At 38.2% G+C, this 25,194-nt stretch overlaps 1 protein-coding gene and 1 long non-coding RNA gene across 2 annotated transcripts in view; one reads left to right on the top strand and one right to left on the bottom strand.

Moving 5' to 3' along the window:
* The window catches only part of LOC310719601, a 310,811-nt gene extending 302,293 nt beyond the window's left edge, over positions 1-8,518 (bottom strand). The window contains exon 1 of the long non-coding RNA XR_014531529.1: positions 8,397-8,518. This is a non-coding gene — a long non-coding RNA (uncharacterized lncRNA). The remainder of the gene's footprint in view (positions 1-8,396) is intronic.
* Positions 1-25,194, top strand: part of LOC310719590 (mannosyl-oligosaccharide 1,2-alpha-mannosidase IA) — a 207,509-nt gene that overhangs the window by 144,655 nt on the left and 37,660 nt on the right. The window contains exon 4 of the mRNA XM_083529462.1: positions 7,943-8,023. Coding sequence (XP_083385588.1) covers positions 7,943-8,023 — 81 coding nt within the window. The remainder of the gene's footprint in view (positions 1-7,942; positions 8,024-25,194) is intronic.

Genomic DNA, 25,194 nt, shown 5'->3' with positions numbered 1-25,194 from the left:
TAAATAAAGACAGATAACAACTAAGACAAATGTCTTTTATGTGGCAGAACGAAAGTCGTAGAGGACACACTTGATTTGTCAATCTATCATCGAGGCATAGGAAATGTTTTAAAAATGCTTTCACATAAAACTCTGTTAATAAGAATATTTGAAAGTGGTTAATCTGATTGAATGGACATGACTGACAACTTCTCCTTCCTATGTCTTCTTCCAGTCAAAGATATTTCTGTTGCCTGACACGCATTACCCAGATTTATTGCTTTTGGTGGTCAGGAAATGAATTATTCATGCCTTTGCCAGATAGGTTGAGCAACTGGCCTGGAGTAATTTCTTTTAATAGTCAGAATAAATGATTGATGAAGTTGAGCTGAAATGAAATGATATTATAAAAGTAAAAAAAAAAAAGCATATCTTCCTTCAGCCATTCTGTCTCTGTAGTAATGAGATAAGAATGACTGGCTGGCTTGAGCACGACTGTCCTTGGCTTAAAAGTATAGCTAGAAAATATGACCTAGTATGCATAATTTAATAATACGGATAATTTGGACGACGGTTTATTATGTTCAGCGCTTTAACGACTTTGCTGTATATGACCACATCATGTATACTTTGAATATGATACTTTTTTTTAGCAATATGGACTTGCATTCATGTGCAATTTAAAAGTTTGGAAACACGTCTTTTATTGGTTTTGAGAGAAACATAGAGGGTTTTTTTAAATATATGACCATTTTAATGTAATTTAAGCTTTAACCACTGGTGCTCAGTGGTTAAGGTGCTGGGTTACTGATCGGAAGGTTGGGGATTCAAACCTTGGTATCACCAAGCTGCCACTTTTTGGCCCTTGAGCAGGCCCTTAACCCTCTGTGCTCCAGGGGGACCAACACAATATTAGGCAAGTGGTCATAATGTTATGCCTGATTAATGGCCATAAAGTTATGCCTGGCCAGTGTAAATGCTTAACCTGTATGTATTTATGGATGAATATTTCTGATATGATTAGATCAGTCCAGTGCATCCTTTGTTAAGCCCAAGTTCTCTCCTCTGTGCCTCATTACAGTTATATCTGTATATATGTCCTAGAATGCTTAAATGAAAAAAATATACCCTTGCACTGTTAACCGCATGTCCCAGATAGCGTTCTTGATTTAACAGCATGAACTCATTTATTCCTGAAATACTTATAATCTGACTACAGTGAGAATTAAATCTAAACACTGCACCCAGACTAGAAAAGAAACTTTACACTCTTTGATTCCTGGCTTTATTTTTATTTTTTGTGCATCTGTGCAAATCCAATTAGTTCAGAAAGAGGCAGTAGCACTGCTTTCACTGGGTAATGAGTCGATGATGCAGCGGCTGTGTTGTGCGTGTTGGCAGTTACACAGGGTGCGGAGGGAGGTAAAGAGAGAGATGGAGAGGAGGACAGTTGGTTGTAATTGAAAGTAATCGCTCCGGTGGACACGTCTTTAATTATGCAACTTGTCTCTTAAATCGCTGATAAGTGTTTAAGTGGCGAAACTTGTGGTTAAAAAATGATGGGGACTAACTGAAGGGTTACTGTGAGCCAGTGGTCCCCAAGCTTTTTTGCGCCACGGACCTGATTAATATCTGACAATATTTTCACAGATTGGCCTTTAAGGTGTGGCGGATAAATACAACAAAATAAAATGACATGACTATAAAAACTGGTATTTTCTAACTATAATAATAAACGTGACTCCACTGTGTTGTTTTTTTTGTTCATTTTGCTCGCTTGGGGGTTTCAATTTAGCAGTAATGTATTATGTGTTAGCAGCCGGAGCAGCCCCTTTTAAGAAGGTAGAGGATGGAGGTAAGACATGTGACCGAGGCATCATGACATGCATCATGAGAAAGTAATAGACAGATGTGGTGAAGAGAATCCGGTAATTTTCCAAAATAAAACACCATTCAGAATCAGATAATAAATAAAACGGAAATAATGTAAGTTATGTATTCTTTCTGTGCGGCCCAGTACCAATTGATTATGTATGTATAATAAAGTATACATTGTTGGTGTACACTCTTCTATTTAACACCTCTGGGATGGTTTGGAACGCTGACTGCACCCCTGATCTCCTCACCTCTCCTACTTGAATTTATAAACATTCTGTGGCTGAATCTTCAGAAACACACCACAAAACCAAATGTAACCTCTTCCCAGAAGAGTGAACTTATTTATAACAGCAAATGGGGTCTAAATGTTGAATGGGATGTTGAAAAAGCGCATACGAATCTTATAGTCATCAAGCCACAAACCGTCAGTTTATACCCGTATGCCATGGATGTGATTGGAAGTTGCTTTGGAAAAAATATCCGCCGGTTAAAAGAATCTAAATGTCAGCATTTGCTCCAAATAATATATAAAAGTGCTTTTTTCTTGCAATGCAATATGAATCACTTTCCATTATGTAATGAAATGTGCCATCTGGATGCGCTGGAGTTATATTGTGATAGGCAGGTTTATATTCAATATTATTTTTTTGTCAGGGACCAAATTGCTCTGTTTTGTCCATGACTCGATTACTCAGCCAGTCTTCGGATTAGCGCTAGCCAACCTTTCATCAACTGTCACGTTAACGCTACAACATACACACGACTAAACCCAATGCCCGGGAAAATGCTGATGGATCTCAGGGTGACTTTTTAACCATTAATCTTCTGCATAAAAAACCCAAATACATCTCCATCCACTGGGCTAATTAAAGTCCTGATGCTGCAGAGTTGTTTTGAGAGTTTGGACTTTAAACAGATGGTTTATTGTAGCATAATTAGAACACAAAAACAGCCCAGAACAAAACAGTGGAAATGGAAGCTCGTATGAGTTGTTACACCTTTTACAGATTTTGTAAGAATTGAAGGTTACGTTTGCAGTAAATATCTTTTTGGAATTTATTTTTAATTCTTTATTATTTATAAGGACCCTTAAAATATGACTTTTCGTTTTGGTGTTCGGTCTTTTATTAAAATTTACATTTTTATGGAGAAAATAAATAAATAAAATAAAATAAAATTATTTATATATATATATATATATATATATATATATATATATATATATATATATATATATATATATATATATATATATATATGTATAAAAAATATAATATAATATAAAAAAATATTAGTTCCTAAAACTGAAATACTGAAATATTTAAATTCAGTTTAGTTTTATTATTTTTTTTAAATGAAATAAATCACTCAATACATTTTTGTTCAAGTAGAAATTAATATAGACCAATCAAATGTTTTATTTCTTTAAAATAGAATGGATGGATGGATAGATGGATAGATGGATGGATGGATGGATGGATGGATGGATAGATGGATAGATAGATAGATAGATAGATAGATAGATAGATAGATAGATAGATAGATAGATAGATAGATAGATAGATAGATAGATAGATAGATAGATAGATAGATAGATAGATAGATAGATAGATAGATAGATAGATAGATAGATAGATCGATCGATCGATCGATCTTTTGAGAGCAGTACAAACTGTGCACCAGCAGTAAACACAGCCTAGCATGTATATTTGCTGTTGGGCTTTTTTCAAATGTATTTATTTATTTGTACATATTTTTATTTAATTTTTTTACAAAATTGTTGTTTTGAACACTTGGGTTTTCCCACTGCTCTCGTTAGTAATCTTGTTAACTCACGAGCACACACCACAGATGCCGACATCACGCCTGTCTTCCAAACCGAACTGGGCATCGTGTTTGCAGCATCTGTGCCTCCTTGTACCAACATGCAAGCAAGCCATGAAACAATCAAGCGACTTCAGGCTTACATCATGTCGAATTAGCCATGAGGGTTTAGTTTCTGATGTTGTCTCGTTACCTTTTCCCGCTATTGCTAAATGCAGTGGACAGTAACAATGTAAATGTAATTTGTTAATGTACTGAAGTAGTTTCTTCAGGAATCTTGACTGTATAGTACTTTACTGAGGTATTTCCATTTGTGGGGACTTTAACTTCGCTACATTTTAATCGTAAAAGTGAAATATTTAACTGCATTTTGCAAAATCAGTCGTTCTTTTTTTTTAATGACTGGATGAAAACGTAACTGGTCAAACAAGCAGCGAGTCACCAATCAGTATAGCGCACATTTTTTGATTGTGGCTTGATGGTGTCTAATAATCACCAACATACAGTTCAGCATCAGTTCAACAGCAAGCAGAACATTTTGAGATGCATAAATGATGGAAGAAACTCCAGACTCGAACTCACCACAACACCCGTGACCTTATTTGCGCAATTCTTTTTCACATAAACTGAGTTGATTAAGCAAAGAGTCTTATCAAAAGTGACAACAGAAACATTATCACTATATAATCATAGCTCTTTGGATAGTTGAGTACATTTGAAGGCAAATACTTTTGTTCTTTTACTCAAGTGAAAGTTTAAATGGAGCATTTTTACCTACTGTATCTCTACTTTAACTCAAGTACATGCTTTGTGTACTTTGTCCACCACTGGATGACTGTACGTTGTGTCCCCAATGCTTTCTGAGGTGAACTTAAAAATGCTCTTTTGCCAGCATTAGGATTGTGACCACATATGGTGGCTGTTGCTGCACTTTATCCGCAGGGTTACCAAACCCCCTGGTATATTTAAGGTGTTGACTGAACCTTTATCAATACAACACATCGTTAAAAACAAACATTTCGATGTGTTATTGTTTTCATAGAACTCATTCACAGTCAGTGAATGGGCAACTCTCGACATAACCTTAGACTACATTATACAACGTTTTAGATTTATTTAACTTTGGAAGAAGTCTCCAGTGCTAGCACTTTAGGAGCAGTCAGTCAGTAAATCTCCCACCACAGGACAGTCTGCAGGGCAAAGAGCTTTGTGCTTTCTTCAACAGTACCCCTTGTTGTGTTTAATTCTTTAATTAACACAGCGCTTTATACTGACCAGAAAAAAAGAATTCAACTACAACCCAAAGCCCTTCATCAGCAATGCAAACAAAAGCCTTCTGAAGCTATGGGAAGGGAATGTTTGCAGTTTTACCTCCTACAGTTTCAGAAGAAATCGGGCCTTGCACTGTTTAAAGGGTTTAAATGGCAAGCATTGTATGGCCAGCTTCATTTGCTCACACTATAAATATCTCAATTTTCTCCACAGATTAAAAATAATGCACAATTTACACTACATAGATAAACATTTGTGGACCACAAGATTGGTATGTGCTTTTTGAACACCCCTTTCCACATTTAGTCCCTATTTTTTGTTACAATATCCTCCAGTCTTCTGGGAAGATGGTCTACTAGATTTTGGAGTGTAGTTCAGAAGATTTCTGCTCATTCAGCCACAAGGGTGTTAGTAAAGTCAGGTACTGATGTGGGTGAGTTGAGGAGCTGTATTCAGTGTTCCAATTTATCCCAAATGTGTTCAATAGGGTTGGGGTCAGAGCTCTATAGCAGAAGATCTGCCAATCCTAACCATGTAAAGCATATCTTCATGGAGCTGGCTTTGTGCACTGGGGCATTGTCATGCTCGAACAGGTATATACAGTGCTATACAATTGTGTGCATACTGTATACTTTGTACAAATTGTGTATCTTAAAGGAAGTTTCAGGAGAAAAGCATTTAAAAACTGAAACAACAGCGGTCCTAAATCGGAACTGAACAGGGGAAACGGTGGTCTAGTGGTTAATATAATGGATTTCTGCTCAGAATGGTATGAGTTCATATCACAGCCTCACCATGAAAGCACTGCTTGGCCATTGACCAATATCCTTGTCCCTCCTTAGATAATAATTTCAAATGCTAAACTCAAAGAATCTTAGAACAAAAGTCATGGTTTGGAAGACTGTATCTAAGAGCAAAACCGTGCCGAATTGGATTTCCCATAATTCCCCATTGGCTTCCTCTTTGGTGAGGCCACAAGTCACTAAGCACGATAAATTTTTTAACGGTTAATGTATTAATGCAGAAGAGGGCAGACAGTGATTGCTTAAATCGTGATATGCTTCTTCATAAAGCAGCAGAAGGAGCATTCTGAATAGTTGTTGTTTGCTGGCTTCATGTCTAATATATAATAAGCCGAGATTGATATTAAAAGAGGGACAAAACAGATAAAAAATTGTTAGTACAAATGTTATTATATGGTTAGTACATTCCAAAGGTCTGTGGGTTCAAATCCCAGGATCACCAAAAATCCAGTTAATCCTTTGAGCAAGGCTCTTAACCCTCAACTGTACATCTTTGTGCTTGCAATGGATTTCAATTCACTTGTAACTTTGCTAAATATAAAATTATTGGTCAGGTAGATAAAAAAAATTTTCACTGTCTGCTAGGGTTCGTGTTGGCATGGTAAGACAATGATAACAAGAGGCCAAGAATGAAATGAGATGTGTGGAAAGTCTCCAACACGAAAGAAAATTGGAAACTGGCATCAATATTTTCTCTTCCTAAATGTCCTAAATAATAAATCATAATGAAAGCTGTATTATACCTTCTGCTTATTATTAGCTTCCTGGGCCGATCGATATTATCCTTTAACCTGCAGGACATTTTAGTGAGATATTATCTCACTATTGAACCCACTAATGTGCTTTAATGTTTCACACAGAACTGAGTTATGGCACAAGTTTAAAGCTTTGAGAAAAAAAGCTTTGTTGTTCATATAGCAGTTACAGAACTTTTTTATTTGTTGTCTGTTGAAGGTCCACAATGCAGGACTGCCAGAGAACTACTGTAGGGCATTGGCAGTGTATGGCATTGGCAGTGTAGGGCATTGGCAGTGCAGGGCATTGGCAGAGGCAGTGCAGGGCATTGGCAGTGGCAGTGTAGGGCAGTGGCAGTGTAGGGAAGTGGCAGTGTAGGGAAGTGGCAGTGTAGGGCAGTGTATAGCAGTGGCAGTGTATAGCAGGGGCAGTGTAGAGCAGTGGCAGTGTATAGCAGTGGCAGTGTAGGGCAGTGGCAGTGGCAGTGTAGGGCAATGGCAGTGTAGAGCAGTGGGAGTGTAGAACATTGGCATTGTCAGTGTAGGGCAGTGGCAGTGTAGAACAGTGGGAGTGTAGAACATTGGCAGTGGCAGTGTAGGGCAGTGGTAGTGGCAGTGGCAGTGTAGGGCAGTGGCAGTGTAGGGCAGTGGTAGTGGCAGTGGCAGTGTAGGGCAGTGGCAGTGGTGGACAGTAAAGAAGTAAATGTAATTTTTTACTGTACTTAAGTAGCTTTTTAAATCTGTACTTTACTGAAGTATTTCCATTTGTGGAGACTTTTACTTTAATTTCACGAAATATCAAAGTCTACATTTGAAAGCAATACATTTTGCGAAATCAGTTGTTCTTTTTATTTATGAGGATAAAAACTTAACTGGTCAAACACGCAGCAATCCACCAATTAGGGTTGAGCGCATGCTTTGTTTTGAACTTGTTTCGATTGGCGCTTGGTGTATCTAGTGATCACCAAAATACAGTTCAGCATCAGTTTAACAGCAAGCAGAACATTTAGAGAGAAATAAATGATGGAAGAATCTCCAGACTCGACCTCGCCACAACACCCGTGACTTTATTTACACAATATCTTTTACAAGTAGTTGAAAATAAGGTTTTGGCCTCATGATAATTTTTCATGGATATCAATCAGTGTTTGACTCATTCGAGTTTTTTCACATAATCTGAGTTGATCAGTCTTGTGTCAAAAATGATAATAGGGAACATTATAGCCATAATAAATTATAGTACTTTGGATACTTGAGTACATTTACAAGCAAATACTTTTGTACTTTTACTCAATTGAAAGTAAAAGGGACAATTTTGTGTTGGTTTAGAATAGTGTTGGATTGGAATTGATGTTGGATGGTGAAAATGGTTGTGTTGGGAATTTAGTGCCGGTTTAGAACAATGTTTCTTGAAACTATATTTTGATTTTTCGTTTTGTTTCTGTGTTGCAGAGTGGCGAGGCTTCTGTTTTTGAGGTGAACATCCGGTACGTCGGAGGCCTGCTGTCTGCGTACTACCTGACCGGTGAAGAGGTAAGATCAGATATATTACACTTTATGTTGCAGCATAACATACTGGACCATGTAAAAAAAAAACACACACACAAACAAACACATTTACAGCATGCAGTACACGAAGCCTCCAACCGTTCCCTCAGGATCAGGAGGGATCCACTGGTGTAACTTGCTGAGACTTATTGCTCCATTGACGAGGATAAAAATCATACTCATCCGAAACGAATGGCAGAGAAACCTGTCGATACACAAACTCCCGAGTCAGCGCAATGTGTATTGATTGAAATTGTGAAAAAAGGCAGAAAAGAAGAGCAAAGTGTGGGATTTTCCTGCACTTTCAGCTTTTTGCTTTTTCATTTATAAGTGTGTGGTGGATGCTGGTGACTTTTACCTTGATATGAGAATTCATTCTTTCTTTCTTTCTTTCTTTCTTTCTTTCTTTCTTTCTTTCTTTCTTTCTTTCTTTCTTTCTTTCTTTCTTTCTTTCTTTCTTTCTACCTTTCTTTCTTTTTTCCTTTACCCATCCATCTTTCTTTCTTTCTTTCTTTCTTTCTTTCTTTCTTTCTTTCTTTCTTTCTTTCTTTCTTTCTTTCTTTCTTTCTTTTACTCTATCCATCTTTCTTTCTTTCTTTCTTTCTTTCTTTCTTTCTTTCTTTCTTTCTTTCTTTCTTTCTTTCTTTCTTTCTTTCTTTCTTTCTTTCTTTCTTTCTTTCTTTCTTATCCATATAGCTGCAAGTCTAGGAACAAAGCTTAACAAAAACTGTAGCTTCTAAATGTGTGTGTGTGTGTGTGTGTGTGTGTGTGTGTGTGTGTGTGTGTGCTCATACCAGTGTGACAGACACACATAGTCGAATATGTGAGAAATGCAAAGCTTTCCTAAATCACCTACTATTGCCTTAATATTTAAACACTTTTGTATTAATCCTGAACATTAAAGATCATTAATTTTGTACAGTAACTCGTCTTCACTCCAAATAAATAAATCATGCGAGACACAAAGAATTTGCCTCTGCAGGAGCTGGATTTTTGTTTTCTCTCATGCCACCAGATAGAGTGTGTTGTCTGCATTTTCTGACAGAAGTGTCAATATAGCTTAGCCTCTTGCTGTGTGTATGTCACGTGTGCGTGTGTGTGTGTGTGTGTGTGTGTGTGTGTGTCTGCGGGGGTGGATGTGTATGCTGTCTGAACTCTGCATGTGTTTTTTTATGAGTCTGATGAGAGCAAAATAAAGATTTCCAAACAAGCAATAGCTGCAAGCACTGATTTACGGGGTCCAAACACCTATTACAAATATACAACCCCTTGTGTGGTCCATTAAATTACCAAACTTTGCAGAACAATTTAGAGAAAACATGTACGAGGTGTTTTCAAAATGTTTTGAGACTCGCTCTGTTTTTATTTATCTACATTTGTACACTATCACCTTCAAAATAGTCCCCTTGCCCAGCAATACAGCGCTCCTAGTGTTGTGTCCTGGAAGTCTTTTTGAAGCGTGTCAGGTATCTTCTGCTATTCCTGCTGGATCTCTAAAAAAATGGTGACATTTGAGCTGAATCTTCATCTTCTCGGAGCTCGGAGTGCACAGGTGGTCAGAATAGCAGACGTGATAACGCACCAGCTGCGAAGCTCCACACACTAAATTATGACAATCGGTGCTCCCTGTGACTGTGACAAAACCAGTCTCGAAACGTTTTGACACCACCTCGCACTCTTTTTGTTTTATAGGTAAAGCTGAATACTAGATCTGTTAAATCCCCCCTAAAAGCTGATTGGCTGATGGATTTTTTTAATATGCTTTCTCGTGACACGTGCCATCAGTCGTGCCTTCAAAAACAAAATGAGAGTCAGTATAGCGGCTCGTTCGTCTCTTCATCTAATTTCTCCTCGTATGCTGTGGTCCCTAAACACTTCCCAGAGAAAGGAAGTCCTACAACATTGATTAGATTAACACACGCCCGCTGCCACTCCAGTTGTTGCCGGGGGGGGGTTGCAGGAATTAGTGTTATTGAAAGTGACGATATACAGACATGTCCCTCTTCTCAATAATTTCGTCCGGGTCGATTTTTTCCATCCTCCGAGTCGTTGCTTTCTTAGTGTTTTATGATGACGGTCATTAAAAAGACACCCAGTGGTCGGCGGTCTGTTTTAATTTGCACAGCAATCTCTGGGTTGCAGCTCGCTCCGAGAGGCTTAATCGATTTATGTAAAGCCTTGTGTTCTATACTCATGTCATTTCAGAGCTCTCAAGCCTGATGGAACACTTGCATTTGTGACATAATCTTTTTTGTTGTTGTTCTACATTTGTTGTCACATCCCAACTATAGCAAAACCAGGAGTCTGAAAGAGAGTTTCTCCCATCATGTAGCAGTTCCCATGGTGATGAACATATGCTTGTTTGATTTTGGTTGTAGTCTAATGGGTTCTAATGCTACCTGATTGTGCTCACCTGTTTTGTGTTCATCCATATTCATATTAGTGCTGTATGGACTCCTTTATATACACCGATCAGGCATAACATTATGACATTACAACATTATGAGCAGTGAAGTGAAGAACACTGATTAGTGGGTGTGATATATTTATTAGGCAGCAAGTGAACATTTTGTCCTCAAAGTTGACGTGTTGAAAGCAGGAAAAATGGGTGAGCGTAAGGATTTTTTCAGGAGTTTGACAAATTGTTATGGCTAGACATCTGGGACAGAGCATCTCCAAAACTGCTGCTCCTGTGAGATTTTCCTGGTCTGCAGTGGTCAGTATTGTTCAAAAGTGGTCAAAGAAAAGAACAGTGATGAACCAGTGACAGGGTGATGCTCCTGTAGCTCAAATTGCTAAAGAACTTAATGCTTTTAATGCTCAGCAAAAGGGGGACCAACACAATATTAGGCAGTTGGTCATAAAGTTATGCCTGATTGGTAAAAACAACCATAAAATAACCCCTGACATTTCCAACCATATGTGGTTTATTCCCAAACTGTTACCATGAAGTAGGAGGCACACAATTGTATCGGGTACCATACCATGTATAGGGTACCGACTGCAATAGCATGAAACTTTCCCTTCACTTAACCCCTTAGGAGACCCAAACTTTTTCCAGCAGGACAATGCCCCTGTGCCCGAAGCCAACTCCATGAAGAAATGCTCTACATGCGTTGGAGTGGAAGATCTTTAATGGCCTGCTATAGAACTCTGACCTTAACCCTATTGAACACCTTTTGGATGACTTGGAACTCTGACCGCACCATTCATCTGTACATGACTTTATTAAAGCCCTTGTGGATAAATGAGCACAAATCTCCAAAAGTACACTTCAAAATCTTGTGGAACATCTTCCCAAAAGAATGGAGGTGATTATAAGATCAAATTGGGACTAAACACAAAATCAAGAGACTGAAAATGAAATAATTAAATTAATAAAACCTTAGAATCTAAAATAAAACATCACCTCTAAGCCCCTTTGTCTTTTTTTTTTTTTAAGCAGGTGCTAAAGCCACAGTGTGAGCAGCTGTCTTCTGAATCAAACTGGTTAATTAGTGCACAAAAAAGAGAGCAAGACTTGAGAAAGAAACGTTTGCGGGACATCTGAGGACACACTCAACCTCCCTCAGGGGTTTTACATCAGTGTGTGCACAGTTCATACTCCAGCGCTAACAAAAGCACACATTCTCTCATGTTCATGGGCAGGTGGAGACATAAAGAAATGGGAGACATGGATGAGAGCTACTGACTTAATTACAGAGAAAGAGAAAGGAAGAGAGGGGGAAAAAAACGAGAGAGCATTCGAAAGCAACACGTTGCGTTTAACCATCACAGGATTTGTGTTTATTTCTATTTAACCCGTAACGTTTTAATAACGCAAGACGAACGCTAGGTTTATGTCAATGCCTTTCTTTTCGCTTTATTGTTTCTATAGCAACCAGAATTCATCCTTGCAAAGCGCAATTGTCTGCCACACAAACGCTTAATGATAAACAGATTAAAACACAATGAACGACAACAAAATGCTAATGATGAAACGTTGTATAATGACACTCGTGAATGAATCGTAAATTATCGAAATCAGAGACGCTTCATTTCATCTTTTTTTTTTTTTTAACCTGATTTGAACAATAAGTTCGGCTGATCGATAGTCAGTCAAGCGAGAAATCTCAGCTCGGATAGCAAACCGGCATTTTTTTCCCCCTCTCTCGCTCCTTCGTTCCATGTCTCGTTCTGTGGTCTTCGTTTTGAGCTTGTGCCGACTTCTCCAGCAAAATTATAGAGCGGCTCAAGAATAAAAAATCTAACCAAGGAGCTGAAAAGCATTTGGCTTTGTGAGGAGGGTAAAGGTGAACGCACTGTAAACCTAACGCTGTCCATCGGTCGCATGAAATAAAAGGCCTTTTGGTTGTGCGATCTTTTCCTTGCAACGCTTTTTTTCCCCATTAAACAATAAGCCGTGTGATAAACCTGCAATCGACTCAGGCACAGGCATGAGGTCGGGTAAAAGCAAGGAGTATAAAGGAATAGCTCTGCTATAAAGCGTATCTCCATGGAGCTGGCTTTGGGCCCATTGTCGTTCTGGAACAGGTTTGGGTCTCTTAGTTCTAATGAAGGGAAAAGTGATCTCCATGAAGATATGGTTTACATGGTTTGGAGAGGAAGATCTTGAGCGGCCTGCAAAAGAACACTGATCTCAACCCTACTGAACACCTCTGGGATGAATTGGAACACTGACTGCATGAGGTCTCCTCACCTTCTCGCCTACATCAATACCTGATTTTACTCAGTCCTTTGTGTCTAAATGAGCACAAATCTCTACAAGCAAAGCAAAGCTCTCCTAAATCTAGTGGGACATCTTCCCAGAAGACTGGAGGCACATACCGTACCATATTTATGAGTAGATGTCTGCAAATTTTTGGCAATATAGTGTGTGTGTATGTATGTGTATATATATATATATATATATATATATATATATATATATATATATATATATATATATATATATATATATATATATATATATATACATACATACACACAAGTGCTATTTTTCTGTACATTTTTATAGTAAACAATTCTTTTAAACAAAGAAAAGCCCATGAGGATTTGAACGCAGTGATTTATTCTCTCTCATGATTAGAAACGATGCCTATAACCCGTCTCGATTGACTCTGTATGAGAAAAAACAGTGACGCTCCATTTATAGGTGAAAGTCTGATGTTCTAGAGAGCAGGAGAGCGATCGATGCTGGAAGCAAGCGTCATCGATCACAGCGTGGTCAGGGTTGATTTGTGAGTGGAGGGAGGAGAGGAAGATGAATGCAGCGAGAGCAGAACACCGATTTAGGTTAAGGCTGTACTGGTGACTGGAAGGTGGCGAGTTCAAATCAAGGAAAGAGTTTAGGCGTTCGGCTGCAGGCTTTCCATTAAATTCTCAGCACAACTGGTTCAAATTCAGCATTACGGATTGCTTGACTTTTTAAGGTAGTATTATGACCAAGGTTATGAATTTTTTTTTTAAATAAAAAATGTATAAAAAATGTGCAACATCTGTTGCAAATTTGAGGTTAAGGTTTAAATCAGCTAGTATGGGAAGATCGGATTTTTCTGACTTGGATATTTGGGTCTTGCTCAGCAAAATAAATCATTCAATAACAAATTATTCAAATGCATTTGTTTATTGTTTATTTATGCAGATTGGAATGAAAATGTTGCAGATTCTCTCGACGCGTTAACAAAATTCCATGTTTTGAATAAGGAAATGAGGAGTAATGCAGTCAAGCACAAATAAGAAACAATTCATTCATCTGTAAATTGTTCCTCTGTTTTTCACATTATATTTTATTAAAATAAAAAAATTATTTTATAAAAAAAACTCGTTCCAGAAGCAGAAGTTAGGAAAATCGAGGGAGGTGGTAGATAAATGGGTAGGGCATTGGACTTTGGAACAAAAATGTAGTGACTTCTAATCTTAGCCACACCCAGCTGCCACTCCTGGGCCCCTGAGCAAGGCCCTAAACCCCATAGCTGCAGTTGTATGAATGAGATAAATGTACATCGTTTAGGATGAGGGCGTCTACCAAATGGCATAAATGTAAATGTCACGGATTACTAAGGCTAAACTAATCCAGATCGATTTTAAAACGACGTTTTTGTCAAAAACGATCTGTATGCACACTTTCAATTCATTTCCTCATGCACACTGAAACGTCTGAAAAAGATGAAGTCGCTCTACCGTGCACGTACTTAAGATGCTTCGACCTGCAGGATTTCCATCTGCCATTTATTTACTATCCGGCTCTGTAAAACTTCAAAAGGCACCGTCACATGACTAGAAATTCGTCATCGCTTTCGAAAGCCTCCGTTTTCACAATCCACAAATAATTTCCAAATATATCCAAAGCTACATTTTTGTTGACTACAAACGCTGTCTCAGTATGGACGGACGGCCAAAGACGAAGAGAAAAATACGCATTTTTAAATGAATTTTTGAATGAAAACCTATTTGTGTGGATATGGTTTCAGGAGATATGTTGGGGTTACAAACGAAACTGGCAAACAAACAAATTCGCCCTCTGAGACAACTCCTGAGTCGTATTAAAAGTTTGTTCGTAATGAACCACTGGTTTATTAACAGGTTTGTCACGATGTCACTAAAATATATACAGATTCCAATTTCTTTGAAAACCACTGAATTTATGAATTCATTACTCTTCAAATTGATAAACGTTCTCCTGCAGTGTCCTGTACAGTATTAGCGCAGGTAATGAGTACATCATGATGGATTTTACGATTTTCACCTCTACTTGCATTTTAAATAAACGTGTTAGACCGGCAAGGTGAAACGTGAACACCGAGTGATCCGGGGTCGCCCTCCAGAGAGACCTATGCTGCATGTGTTACGCATTTAAGCCATTAATCGATTTACATTTTCTTTTTGACAAATTGCACCAGGTACAGAAGGGATTTTGTACCGGGAAGAGTGTATATTCCAGATGTGCTGCTTTATGCGGTATTCATGTGTGTCAGTGTGTGAGTGTTTATTTAAATACAAAGTGCTCTTTTAGGCAACATCGGTTATTAATTAAGCACATAAAAGCAATATGCTGAGGGGTGGAGGGCCGAGACGTTGTGGTCCCTTCATGAACAGAATAATGAATCGGATAATTTTGCAGCCGAGGGACAGACTAGTAATTACAGCCCTGCTTTGTACAGATATCAGGATGAGTCGTTGTTATATATATACTATATACATGGTCCTGACAGTGGCCTGGGTTGGAACCGTTTGTGGATGGTGGAAGGTGGCTTTTTGCTAACAATTTGTCTTTTTATCCTTGTTGTTCTTTTGCTTGTTCCTACTCCTGGTCCAATCCTACTTTTATTAAGTAAAGGGATAAGTGATAACTTGCATTTAAACAAGAACTACAAAGATTGAGAAGTCAAAAAAAAATTTGTCCAGGGTGGTGATTTACAAGCTTCTGAGCAGCTCAAACCTTTGTTTGTTTGTTTGTTTGTTTGTTTTTTTTACAACCCATTTGTGCTGCTCAGAAGCTTGTAATTCACCACCTTGGACTAAAAGATGATTGACTTTCTAATCTATATTGTACTGTATTTCTTATTTAGATGCAAAAAATCGTTCATAGTTTTGTCAAAGAATTGCATCAATCAATAGCCACAAGTACAGGAAAAAAACTAAATTGAAAGTAGGATTGAATGGAGGGAAAGTTTATCATGGTGCAAATGAGAGGTGCAGCAACCTCAAAAAAATCAAACTTCATCAATCAAAGGACTTCATTTTCCAACACTTGTAATAAACCTAGAAACTCTGAACCCTGGCCCTTTGGGAAAACTGTTGATGAAAAAAAACATTAGACGCTATCAGGGAAATTCCAGTGGTTTTCTTTACAATTCCACCACAAAATATCAGAAATAGTTGTTTAGTAGTAAAAACATTAGACTTCTCTTTAGAAGATGAGTTAAAATAATTGCACCATCAAATTGGGCCGAGCTGAGCTTCTTGCGCAATGCAACTACTCAGTTGTATAAATGAGATTTCTTTTGAGTACATTTCTATACATGGTGTTCATTCAAATTGTTTTTATTCAATTTATATATTTATATATAAATAGTTTGTTTTTAAATTATTAAATGATTATACTCAAACCAGTAATACTAGTGTCCAGTATTGGTGTCCACTACATACCTGCTAGTTACCAAAGGTGTTATATTGGCCCTCATTGGTATCCACTAACTATTTGAAGGTTTGCATGCCACCAATAGAAGGCAACCAGTAGCTATTTTCTGATCTATTACTTGCACCAACACGCTTCATATATGATCTCTCATCAACAAGCCTGATATCTAACCGCACATCTGCATCAAAGTAAAGCATCTCCCGTTTAGCCAGCTGTTTTGTTGTGCCCATTTGATCCTATTCCTTTAATATTTGTAACCAAATGTGAGCTTTTCCGGGAAGCTTTTTGAGAAAAAACCTGTAGTGCATCCTTCATTTCTAGATCAATTTGTATCAGTTTCAAAGACATAGGAACTGTCCATGGTTCTGAGGAAGGAAAAGCTACTCCATTGGCTCTTATTCAGAGCAATACAATGATCTTCTTGATCCTCAGTTGAGCATTTAGGACCTTGCTTCAGGCCCCAGAAGTGTCAGTTTGTTCCCAGGCAGATTAGAAAATTAAGCTAAATAAAAGATGATTTGGAATACCAAACTCTTAACCTTCATCTTTACATCTCACTTTTATCTAAATTTAAAATAATCATAAAAAAAGAAAAACTAAAACATTTCATGTTCTCTCTCTCTCATTATGGTGTTCAGGTTTTTGCTACAGAATACATCACTCCAAATCCAGCTTCAAGGTTAAAGGTCTTTATTTTGTTCAGTGTAGCGCAGCAGCTTCACTCATTATAATGTGAAAGTGAACTTTTGACTTCTTTTGAACGCTTATAGATACTGAGTTTCAGCGCGGTTAGAGCAAGATGGCTAAAGCTAAGGACCTAGAGAGGCGTTCAGAATGATGGACCTATGACCTTTATACTAAGTGCAAAATACATTAGTCTGAGTAGAAATAGTGTAATATTAATATTGCATGGGTTTGATATAAAAAGAAGGTTATGTAGGAGGGTGTGCAGATGCAGCGCTGACTTTCAGACATTATAGCTTTTTATCTTTACTGTCTGAGAGAGAGAGAGAGAGAGAGAGAGAGAGAGAGAGAGAGAGAGAGAGAGAGAGAGAGAGAGGGAGAGAGACATGCAGAGAGACATAGTGTGAGAGAGAGAGAGAGAGAGACATGCAGAGAGACATAGTGAGAGAGAGAGAGAGAGAGAGAGAGAGAGAGAGAGAGAGAGAGAGAGACATGCAGAGAGACATAGTGAGAGAGAGAGAGAGAGAGAGAGAGAGAGAGAGAGAGAGAGAGAGAGACATGCAGAGAGACATAGTGAGAGAGAGAGCGAGAGAGAGAGAGAGACATGCAGAGAGACATAGTGAGAGAGAGAGAGAGAGAGAGAGTGAGACATACAGAGAGACATAGTGAGAGAGAAACAGAGTGAGAGAGGCAGAGAGAGAGAGAGATACAGAGCAAATAAAAAGACAGAGATACATATAGAGATAAAATAGTGTGAGAGGGACAGAGTGAAAAAGCGAGACAAACAAAAAAAAAGAAAAGACAGAGAAATACATACAGAGACAGACAGAGAGAGAAAAATGCATACATCCTGTACAGAGAGATAGATACGTACAGAGTAAGAGAGAGGTACATATAGAGAATAAAAAGTGTGCAAGAAAGAAAGAGAGAGACCAAGTGGAAGAATGGAGGAGATTAAGAGAGATAAAGGATAGAGAAAAAGAGAAAATACAGAGAAAAAGCGCGAGAGAGAAAAGACAGAGTGGACCGCATGGGAGAGGTAAATGATATCCTTGTTATTTGTGTGTGTATATATATATATATTTGTTATGTATATATACAGACTACATATATATTATTCACATATATAGAAGAGACACTGCAAATTCAAACACTGCACAATAAAGGGTTAAATATATAACACTATTAACGCTGTTAAATCCTCATTAATTCCCTACAATCCTAGAATTTAAAATCTCAACCTTCTCATCACTCATCTCAACCGAATCTTGCACTATTACCCACATTTACTTTTGCTTGTATGCTGGACACCTTCATTCAAAAGCACTTAAATTAAATTCACAAGTGACCCACAGCACAACAGAAACACAGCGCTTTTAATTAAAAATGGCAGCAGAGATGAAAGTGTGACCCTGTGACCACAAACAAATGTACGATCCTGATCACGTCGTAAACAAACCCAAGACAACAGACCAGACAGAGCTCAATAACAAGAGTTGGTGCTACAAAACACACTTGGACCAGTACGTATACAGACAAACACACGTCTACTGAAATGCCTCCAGAAAAAGACTGCTGGCTTACGGCCCATGTTCCTGATGGAATACTTAATATTTCAGTCATTGACGCACCAGAGAGTAAACAACCATAACAAAAACAAGAACAACAAAGTGAGGTTATAAGCCTCAAGGATCAATTAATGTGTAATTTCATAGAGCCGCCCTTTTACAAGCCAAAGCCTCCGTGGAGAACCAATGAAAGCAGGCTAATTCTGGATCTGGATCTAAGCTGATGCTGGATCTGTGATGATCACAAATGCTGAGCTTATAAAACTAGGAGCTACTAACCATATAGACTGTATAAGACTGCAGAAAGAACATCACTTATAATCTTATACTCCAGTAATCATGTTAGTTCTCACTCTCCAGTGTTCTGTATTGTTGAAAGATTTATGATCAAACTCTTGATGTCACCCAAATGAGGATGGTTCCCCTTTTGAGTCTGGTTCCTCTCAAGGTTTCTTCCTCATGACATCTAAGGGAGTTTTTCCTTGCCACAGTCGCCACGGCTGCTCATCAGGGACAAACGCACACCATTCACCTTCACTGTTGATTTGTGTAAAGCTGCTTTGAGACAATGTCTGTTGTGAAAAGCGCAATACAAATAAACTTGACTTGACTTGACTTGGCTAATTATATTACATTAGTGCTGTTCGACTGCATTCACCTCCTAACTCTGAGTAACAACAAAGTTGGTGATAGTTAGAGACCCACTGCTGACATTCCGCATGCTTTTACAGCAGTGCAGGAAAATTCTTTGTTCTGATTGGTTATTGTTGATTTACCAGAGTTTAATTAAATCCCAGGTTTAGGTGGTTCAGGTTACACTTTAAAGAGTGTGGCTTTTACATTTTATATACTGTCCTTTTTTCTTTTAAAACTTCAGGTTTTTTGGGGGTTTTTTGGATCTGCACCTGATCCACATTCATATTTGATCAGCATTTGCATATAGAACAAACCCTTGATCTGATTTCGGGCTTCATCCAGAGCTTGTCACGTGACTCCCATAGACGTGTAAAAGCACCTCATAGGAGTCATGTGATGAAAGAACGAACGATTCGAACTAGAAGAGTCAAGAGATCATTTACTCAATTCTGTATTCTGAACATAACCTAGGGAGATTTTGTGACGCTTTGCTCTAATGCTCGTCCAATAGAAAATGAACAAATCACTCTTTGAGACTCGTTGTTCTGAGTCACGTTAAAGACTCGTTCGAAATAAACGAATCGTTTATGAACCCAACAATAATGTGTGTTCGTCCAGCTGTAAAAACCTGCCACAATTAAAACAGGGTTGAACAAAGATAAGATTATTTGTTCCTGTCTACCTGTCTTATTTGTCTCTCCCCCAAAATCTCGTCCAACTATCCATCCCTCCACACATTCTATTGCTCCATTCAAGCTTTCAAGCTTGCATACTTCTCCTTTTATGTTTCTATTCTCTTTCTTTCCCTGCATTATCTCTCTTTCACTCACTCACGTTCCTCCCTGTCACATCTCTCTTTCTTTCTTTGTACTATATTCTTTCTTTCCGTCCCCTTTTATTTCGCGTCATACATCTTTCAGGTTCTCTATACCGCCAGGCTCACTTTCCGTTCATCTTCCTTTCATTCTTAGTTCTTTTTAATATCTTGCCGTTGCGATCAATCTTCATTTTTCCGCTGCTTCTGCGTCTCTTTCTTTCTCTCTCTCCTCATATGTGTTCCCTTTCCTCTTTACAGCTCTCCTTCCTCTTCGCTCAGCAACCTCTCTCTCTCTCTCTGGCGGTCAGCTGACACGCTCTTTCATCCATCTCCACTTCATCTCTCTTTGTCTCGGAGGAACTTTAGTTATATTCAGTGTTCTGGGGAATAATGAGACTCGCACTACTTTGTGATAATCCTTCGTACCTGAGTGTAAATCCGGAGGATGATTACACATTAGAGCCCTGAGTACACCAAGGTGCTACTTTATCACGAACACCTTCCATAGCGGTTTAGGCTTACCGACAGCCCATCTGTGCACAATGTGTCCAATGATATATTAATAGAAAAGGGACCTTCTTCCTCCGTGGTGATGGGGCGCCGTTGCATTCGGGGTATCGTTCAAAATGGCTTTAGTGAAGTCAGCTGCTGCCGTGACCACTCTGACTGCACTTGGTATCATTTTGCTGATTTTTCTACACTTTTTTCCCCCACTTTTTTCATTACATTTCAATTTTGACAAAATGTAATTCAAAAAAGTTATTTCTACAGTTAATAAAAATAGAAAGCGGGTTGGGGGTGGAGAGGCAATAAGCAGTGGAGGAGGGAAAACTTGATTTTTTTGCTACTCGCTCTATCACTACTGTACACTACGTATCCCTTCTTCTTTGCTTATCCCAATTTTCGTCACAATCTCCACTTTCTGGCTTCGTTCGCCATCTAGCAGCGGCGTCTCGAGCTCGTACCTCAATTTTTTGCTCGCGTAACAAAGCAAAAAAAACGACAGAGTGACCGCATGTACCTCGGAAAACTCGTACATTAATGCACTCGTAGGTCAAGGTACCACTGTAGTATCCTATTTTATATAAAATCGAATGGAGACAAATAGAAGAGGAATACAATAGATCTAACAATATAAGTACATATATATATGCAATAAAATCAAATGATAGTTTAACTGTTCTCTTTCATTTTACCGCAATTATATTCTATTATGCTGACAAAAAGTAGTGGCAGTAAAATTGCGATAGAATTAGTAATAGTATTATTAGGAGCAGTTACAGTGGTAATAGTATTAATAGTAGTAGCATTAGTAGTAACAGTGGTATGATTAGTAATACTAGTAATGGTAGTAGTAACAGTATTAGTATTAATAGTAGTAGTAGTAGTAGTATTACTAGTAGTATTCTGTTTTTATTGTTCAGATTATTCTCGAATAGCAATCTGTAATAGGTTTTTGTAGCCTTTTTAATTGATTTCATGTCAGACATTGATTCAATTTTTTCGAAAAAGTAGAGCTTGTGAGACTCGCTGGTGCACAACATTTCCGGATCACGTGCCAGAAAAACTTCCGCCTCGATTAAACAGCCTTCCCGGCATCTTCATTGCAGCAGATATTATTTATTTCTCTCTTTTTTTTTGTCGAATGTTAGTTATTGCTAATTTATCTCTTTAATCTCATAAAGGCTAAGTGCGCTTTTAACACTCGCGAGGCATTGCGGCGCTATTTGCTTTTCGAGAAGCTTAATAAAGACATTGCATTTGAGTGGTTCGGCTTCTGCGATCTCATTTAAAAAGTTTTTCGACGCAATAAATCCAAAGTACACTTCGGTTTTTCGGAACTTCGGAGCGGAAACATTGTACGTGTGCAAATTCATCCTTTAAACGAGTGCACTTAAACTCTATTTGGAATGCTTTAAGATGACTTTATTGGTGTGTATGTGTGTGTGTGTGTGTGTGTGTGTTTGTGTGTGTGTTTGTGTGTGTGTCTAGCATTTCCCACACTGGCCCATTTCCCAAAGCCATTATTAAATCCCCTGGAAGTGAAAATGTGATTTTTTTTTTTCCCAGACATTTTTTTCTGTGTAATTAAAATGATATTAAATTACATTATGGACCAGTTAAATGGAACTCGAAAGGCTGAATTTGTCCGAAGGGCTTCGAGTTTAATGTTGCCTGCCTAGGATCCCAAATTAGGGCCACCGCTGTGTTTCTAATGCTAATTAACAATGATTATCTTTCATTTATGGCTTCCAAGCAGTATGCACAATTCTGAGCAATTTAATAGAGTAAATGAAAGCTGGTGGTCGCCAATCATGTGGCCGCAATTTGCATTATGCTAATTATTGTCGCTTTTATTCATTCATCTTGGGTAATTGCTCACTTATGGTTACAGTGAGGTGAATCATGTGAGCCATGTGATGAGGGAAAGCACTTTGGTGAAAGCATTAGTTCTTTCTGTTGCCTGGCAACATGTATGCATTTTTATCGAGGAGCAATTTTGGGTGGTAATGGAAAGAAACCAGGTAGCCCAGATGAAGCATGTGAAGTACATGAGTAAAAACCTTTATTTTTTACATGAACATGAAACAGCATCCAGTATGGAGACAAGTGCAAGAATGTAAGTATCGAGTACTTCTCGGCATTAACCTAAAACACCACACTGTAACATTTAGCGACAGGGCGAGGGACGAGGACTGGGTTTTATAAGGCTTGGCCAAAATTTTAATTCAGGTCACAGGCACAGGTCAAAATGGGAATTTTATTGGAATAATATGTAACTTACATTTACAGCATTTGGCAGACGCATATATCCAGCGTGACTTGCAGTTATCTCATTTATACAACTATGCTCATTGTGGGTTCAGAGCATTGATCATGGGCCCAGCAGTGGCATCTTAATTTGTGACCAAAGCCCAATTTATTATGTACCGTATTTTCCGGACTATAAGTCGCTTCTTTTTTCCCACACTTTGAACCCCACGACTTAAACAACGAAGCGGCTAATTTATGGATTTTTCCCAGTTTCACAAACTTCAAGCCAAAAACCTGAGCCCCATAACATTAGACCAATGAAATTGCGAAAGGGGTTCAGGTGAACCAGTGAAACTCTTTATATTAAATCAGATGCGCTCCCACTAAATCAGACCGCACCAGTTGCAACAGAACTCATATAAGCACAGACAGGTTTCCAAAACCCGCGCTTTTTAATTTTTCTTGGCAACAGTGTTACGGGTTAGTCAAAGAAACGTAAAAATGAGCATCAGAAAATAATAAGGACATAATCCTCGGTCTTGCACACACGCAGTAATACCGGAAAAATGCGGCGGCAGTCTATTCCCAAAATGCCACTCTGCTCTTAAAGGAGCCACAACATATTTCACCCGTTACACCGTGTTACAGACACTGTCTTTCGTTAAAGCCTGGGTAAAGTTAATTAGTTTCAGTGTAGACACTGTGTAGCGGCTTATTTATGTTCAAAATAAAAATCTTCGCCAACGATACTATACATTAAATATACATAGAGTATAAATCCAAGATATAACAGAACTAGGTATACGTTCTACAAAAAAAACAAGGCTTGAACTAAACAACATGAGTTATAAGACTTCACATTTTTTATAACAGGGTGCAAACAAATACAGGTCTAACACAGAACAGGTGAACACAGTCAGGTAACAAAACAGTGACAGGATGGGGTAAAGACCGAATTAGAACAAAAACAAAGGTTCATAAGATTTATGACATTTAAAAACAAAAAAAATTCAACAAAGAATTAATCATTGGGATTGAACCTGAGACCCTGGAGCTTTGAAGCCCCCTATTAAATTTTTTTTTCATGATTGTTATTAGATTTTTTTCCTTAAGGTTATCTGTTTCAGCTGTCACATGCTGGAATGCACTCGTAAAGTGCATGATAAATCTGATGTGTAGATGTGTAAATAATTGGATTGCGCATCGTCTACTTTAGTCCTATGTTTTTAATCCGTGAAAAATAACCCACGCTGACTCGAGGCCATCGCATGACACAGGCTTAATGCTATAGCGTGATCGATGAGGCCGTCTTGATCTCCACAATCTCATTCCACTTTTTTAACAAAGGCAATCAACGGCTTTCCTGCACACACCCCCCCCCCCCCCAGCCTTTTCTTCTGCTGTGGCAAAGGGATGCACAATTATCTACTCTCTCTTTGGGCCAATTACTAATGTGCCCACAGCTCAGGTAAGTAAAAGAAGCTATACTGTCTTGTTACGTCCCGTCAACACTTGTGTAATAGCCACTGGAGACGGATCAGTCAAGAGCAAGAGAGTTGCTGATGTGCTTTAGAACAAAGTTTGGCTAAGTGGTTTGTCGGGGGAAATTCTCGTGTCCACCACTTCTCTGCTTTCTCAACTGAATAATGGTGCAGTATGGGAGCAGTCATCTTGGGGATCCAGGATTAAGTTTGGCTTTAGCGCTATTTGAGGCTGAACGACGAATATGAAAATGCATACAGCAGCTAAAAAATTAGCCCACGCGAAAAGTAGATTTTAATATATGCAAGGATAGATAGATAGATAGATAGATAGATAGATAGATAGATAGATAGATAGATAGATAGATAGATAGATAGATAGATAGATAGATAGATAGATAGATAGATAGATAGATAGATACCCTAGTAGGATGCAGTGCGATCCAATTCCGATTTGATTAATCACAATGCGATTCAATGCAATATGATGCAATGGAAATAAATATGATGGTATGCAATTCAATATGGTACCAATAGTTCACTTTTATTTCACTTTGTTTCAGACAGAGAGCAAATTATAAATTTCTTAAGTGCCTTCTGACTTTTTAACATTCAAAAACAGAAAAAAAAAAATCAATTAGATAAAACCAGATGTTCTTTTCCTGTTCTTACTCCAGGAAGATGCAGCTCTACCTCTGCCATGTTAATCTGTATTCTATGTGACTCTCAGGACACGCCTCGGCCTCCATAGTGTTGTGATGCCTCATATTCACGTAGCAGCAGAGATCCTGAGAGAAGGCGCTCGAGAAAGCGTTTAGCGGAAGAAAATCGATCTATATATCAAATACTAGTCACAAATTATTGGTCATTTAGTTAATAATTAAAGTATAAATCTACTAATAATTATATCTAAATAAATTGTTTTTTGCTGATGCAAATATGTTAATAACGATGCATCGTGATACAAACGCCAACGATGCACTGATGTGAACTAATTCTGAATCGGTGAATCTTATCATCTCTAATCTCTATCTTTACACACCATGGTATTTGCACTGGACTGATCTCTACTT

The sequence above is a fragment of the Silurus aristotelis genome (genome assembly GCF_946808225.1).
Source record: "Silurus aristotelis genome assembly, chromosome: 25".
In the NCBI taxonomy this organism is placed as follows: domain Eukaryota; kingdom Metazoa; phylum Chordata; class Actinopteri; order Siluriformes; family Siluridae; genus Silurus; species Silurus aristotelis.
This window is presented reverse-complemented; position numbering and strand designations above follow the sequence as displayed.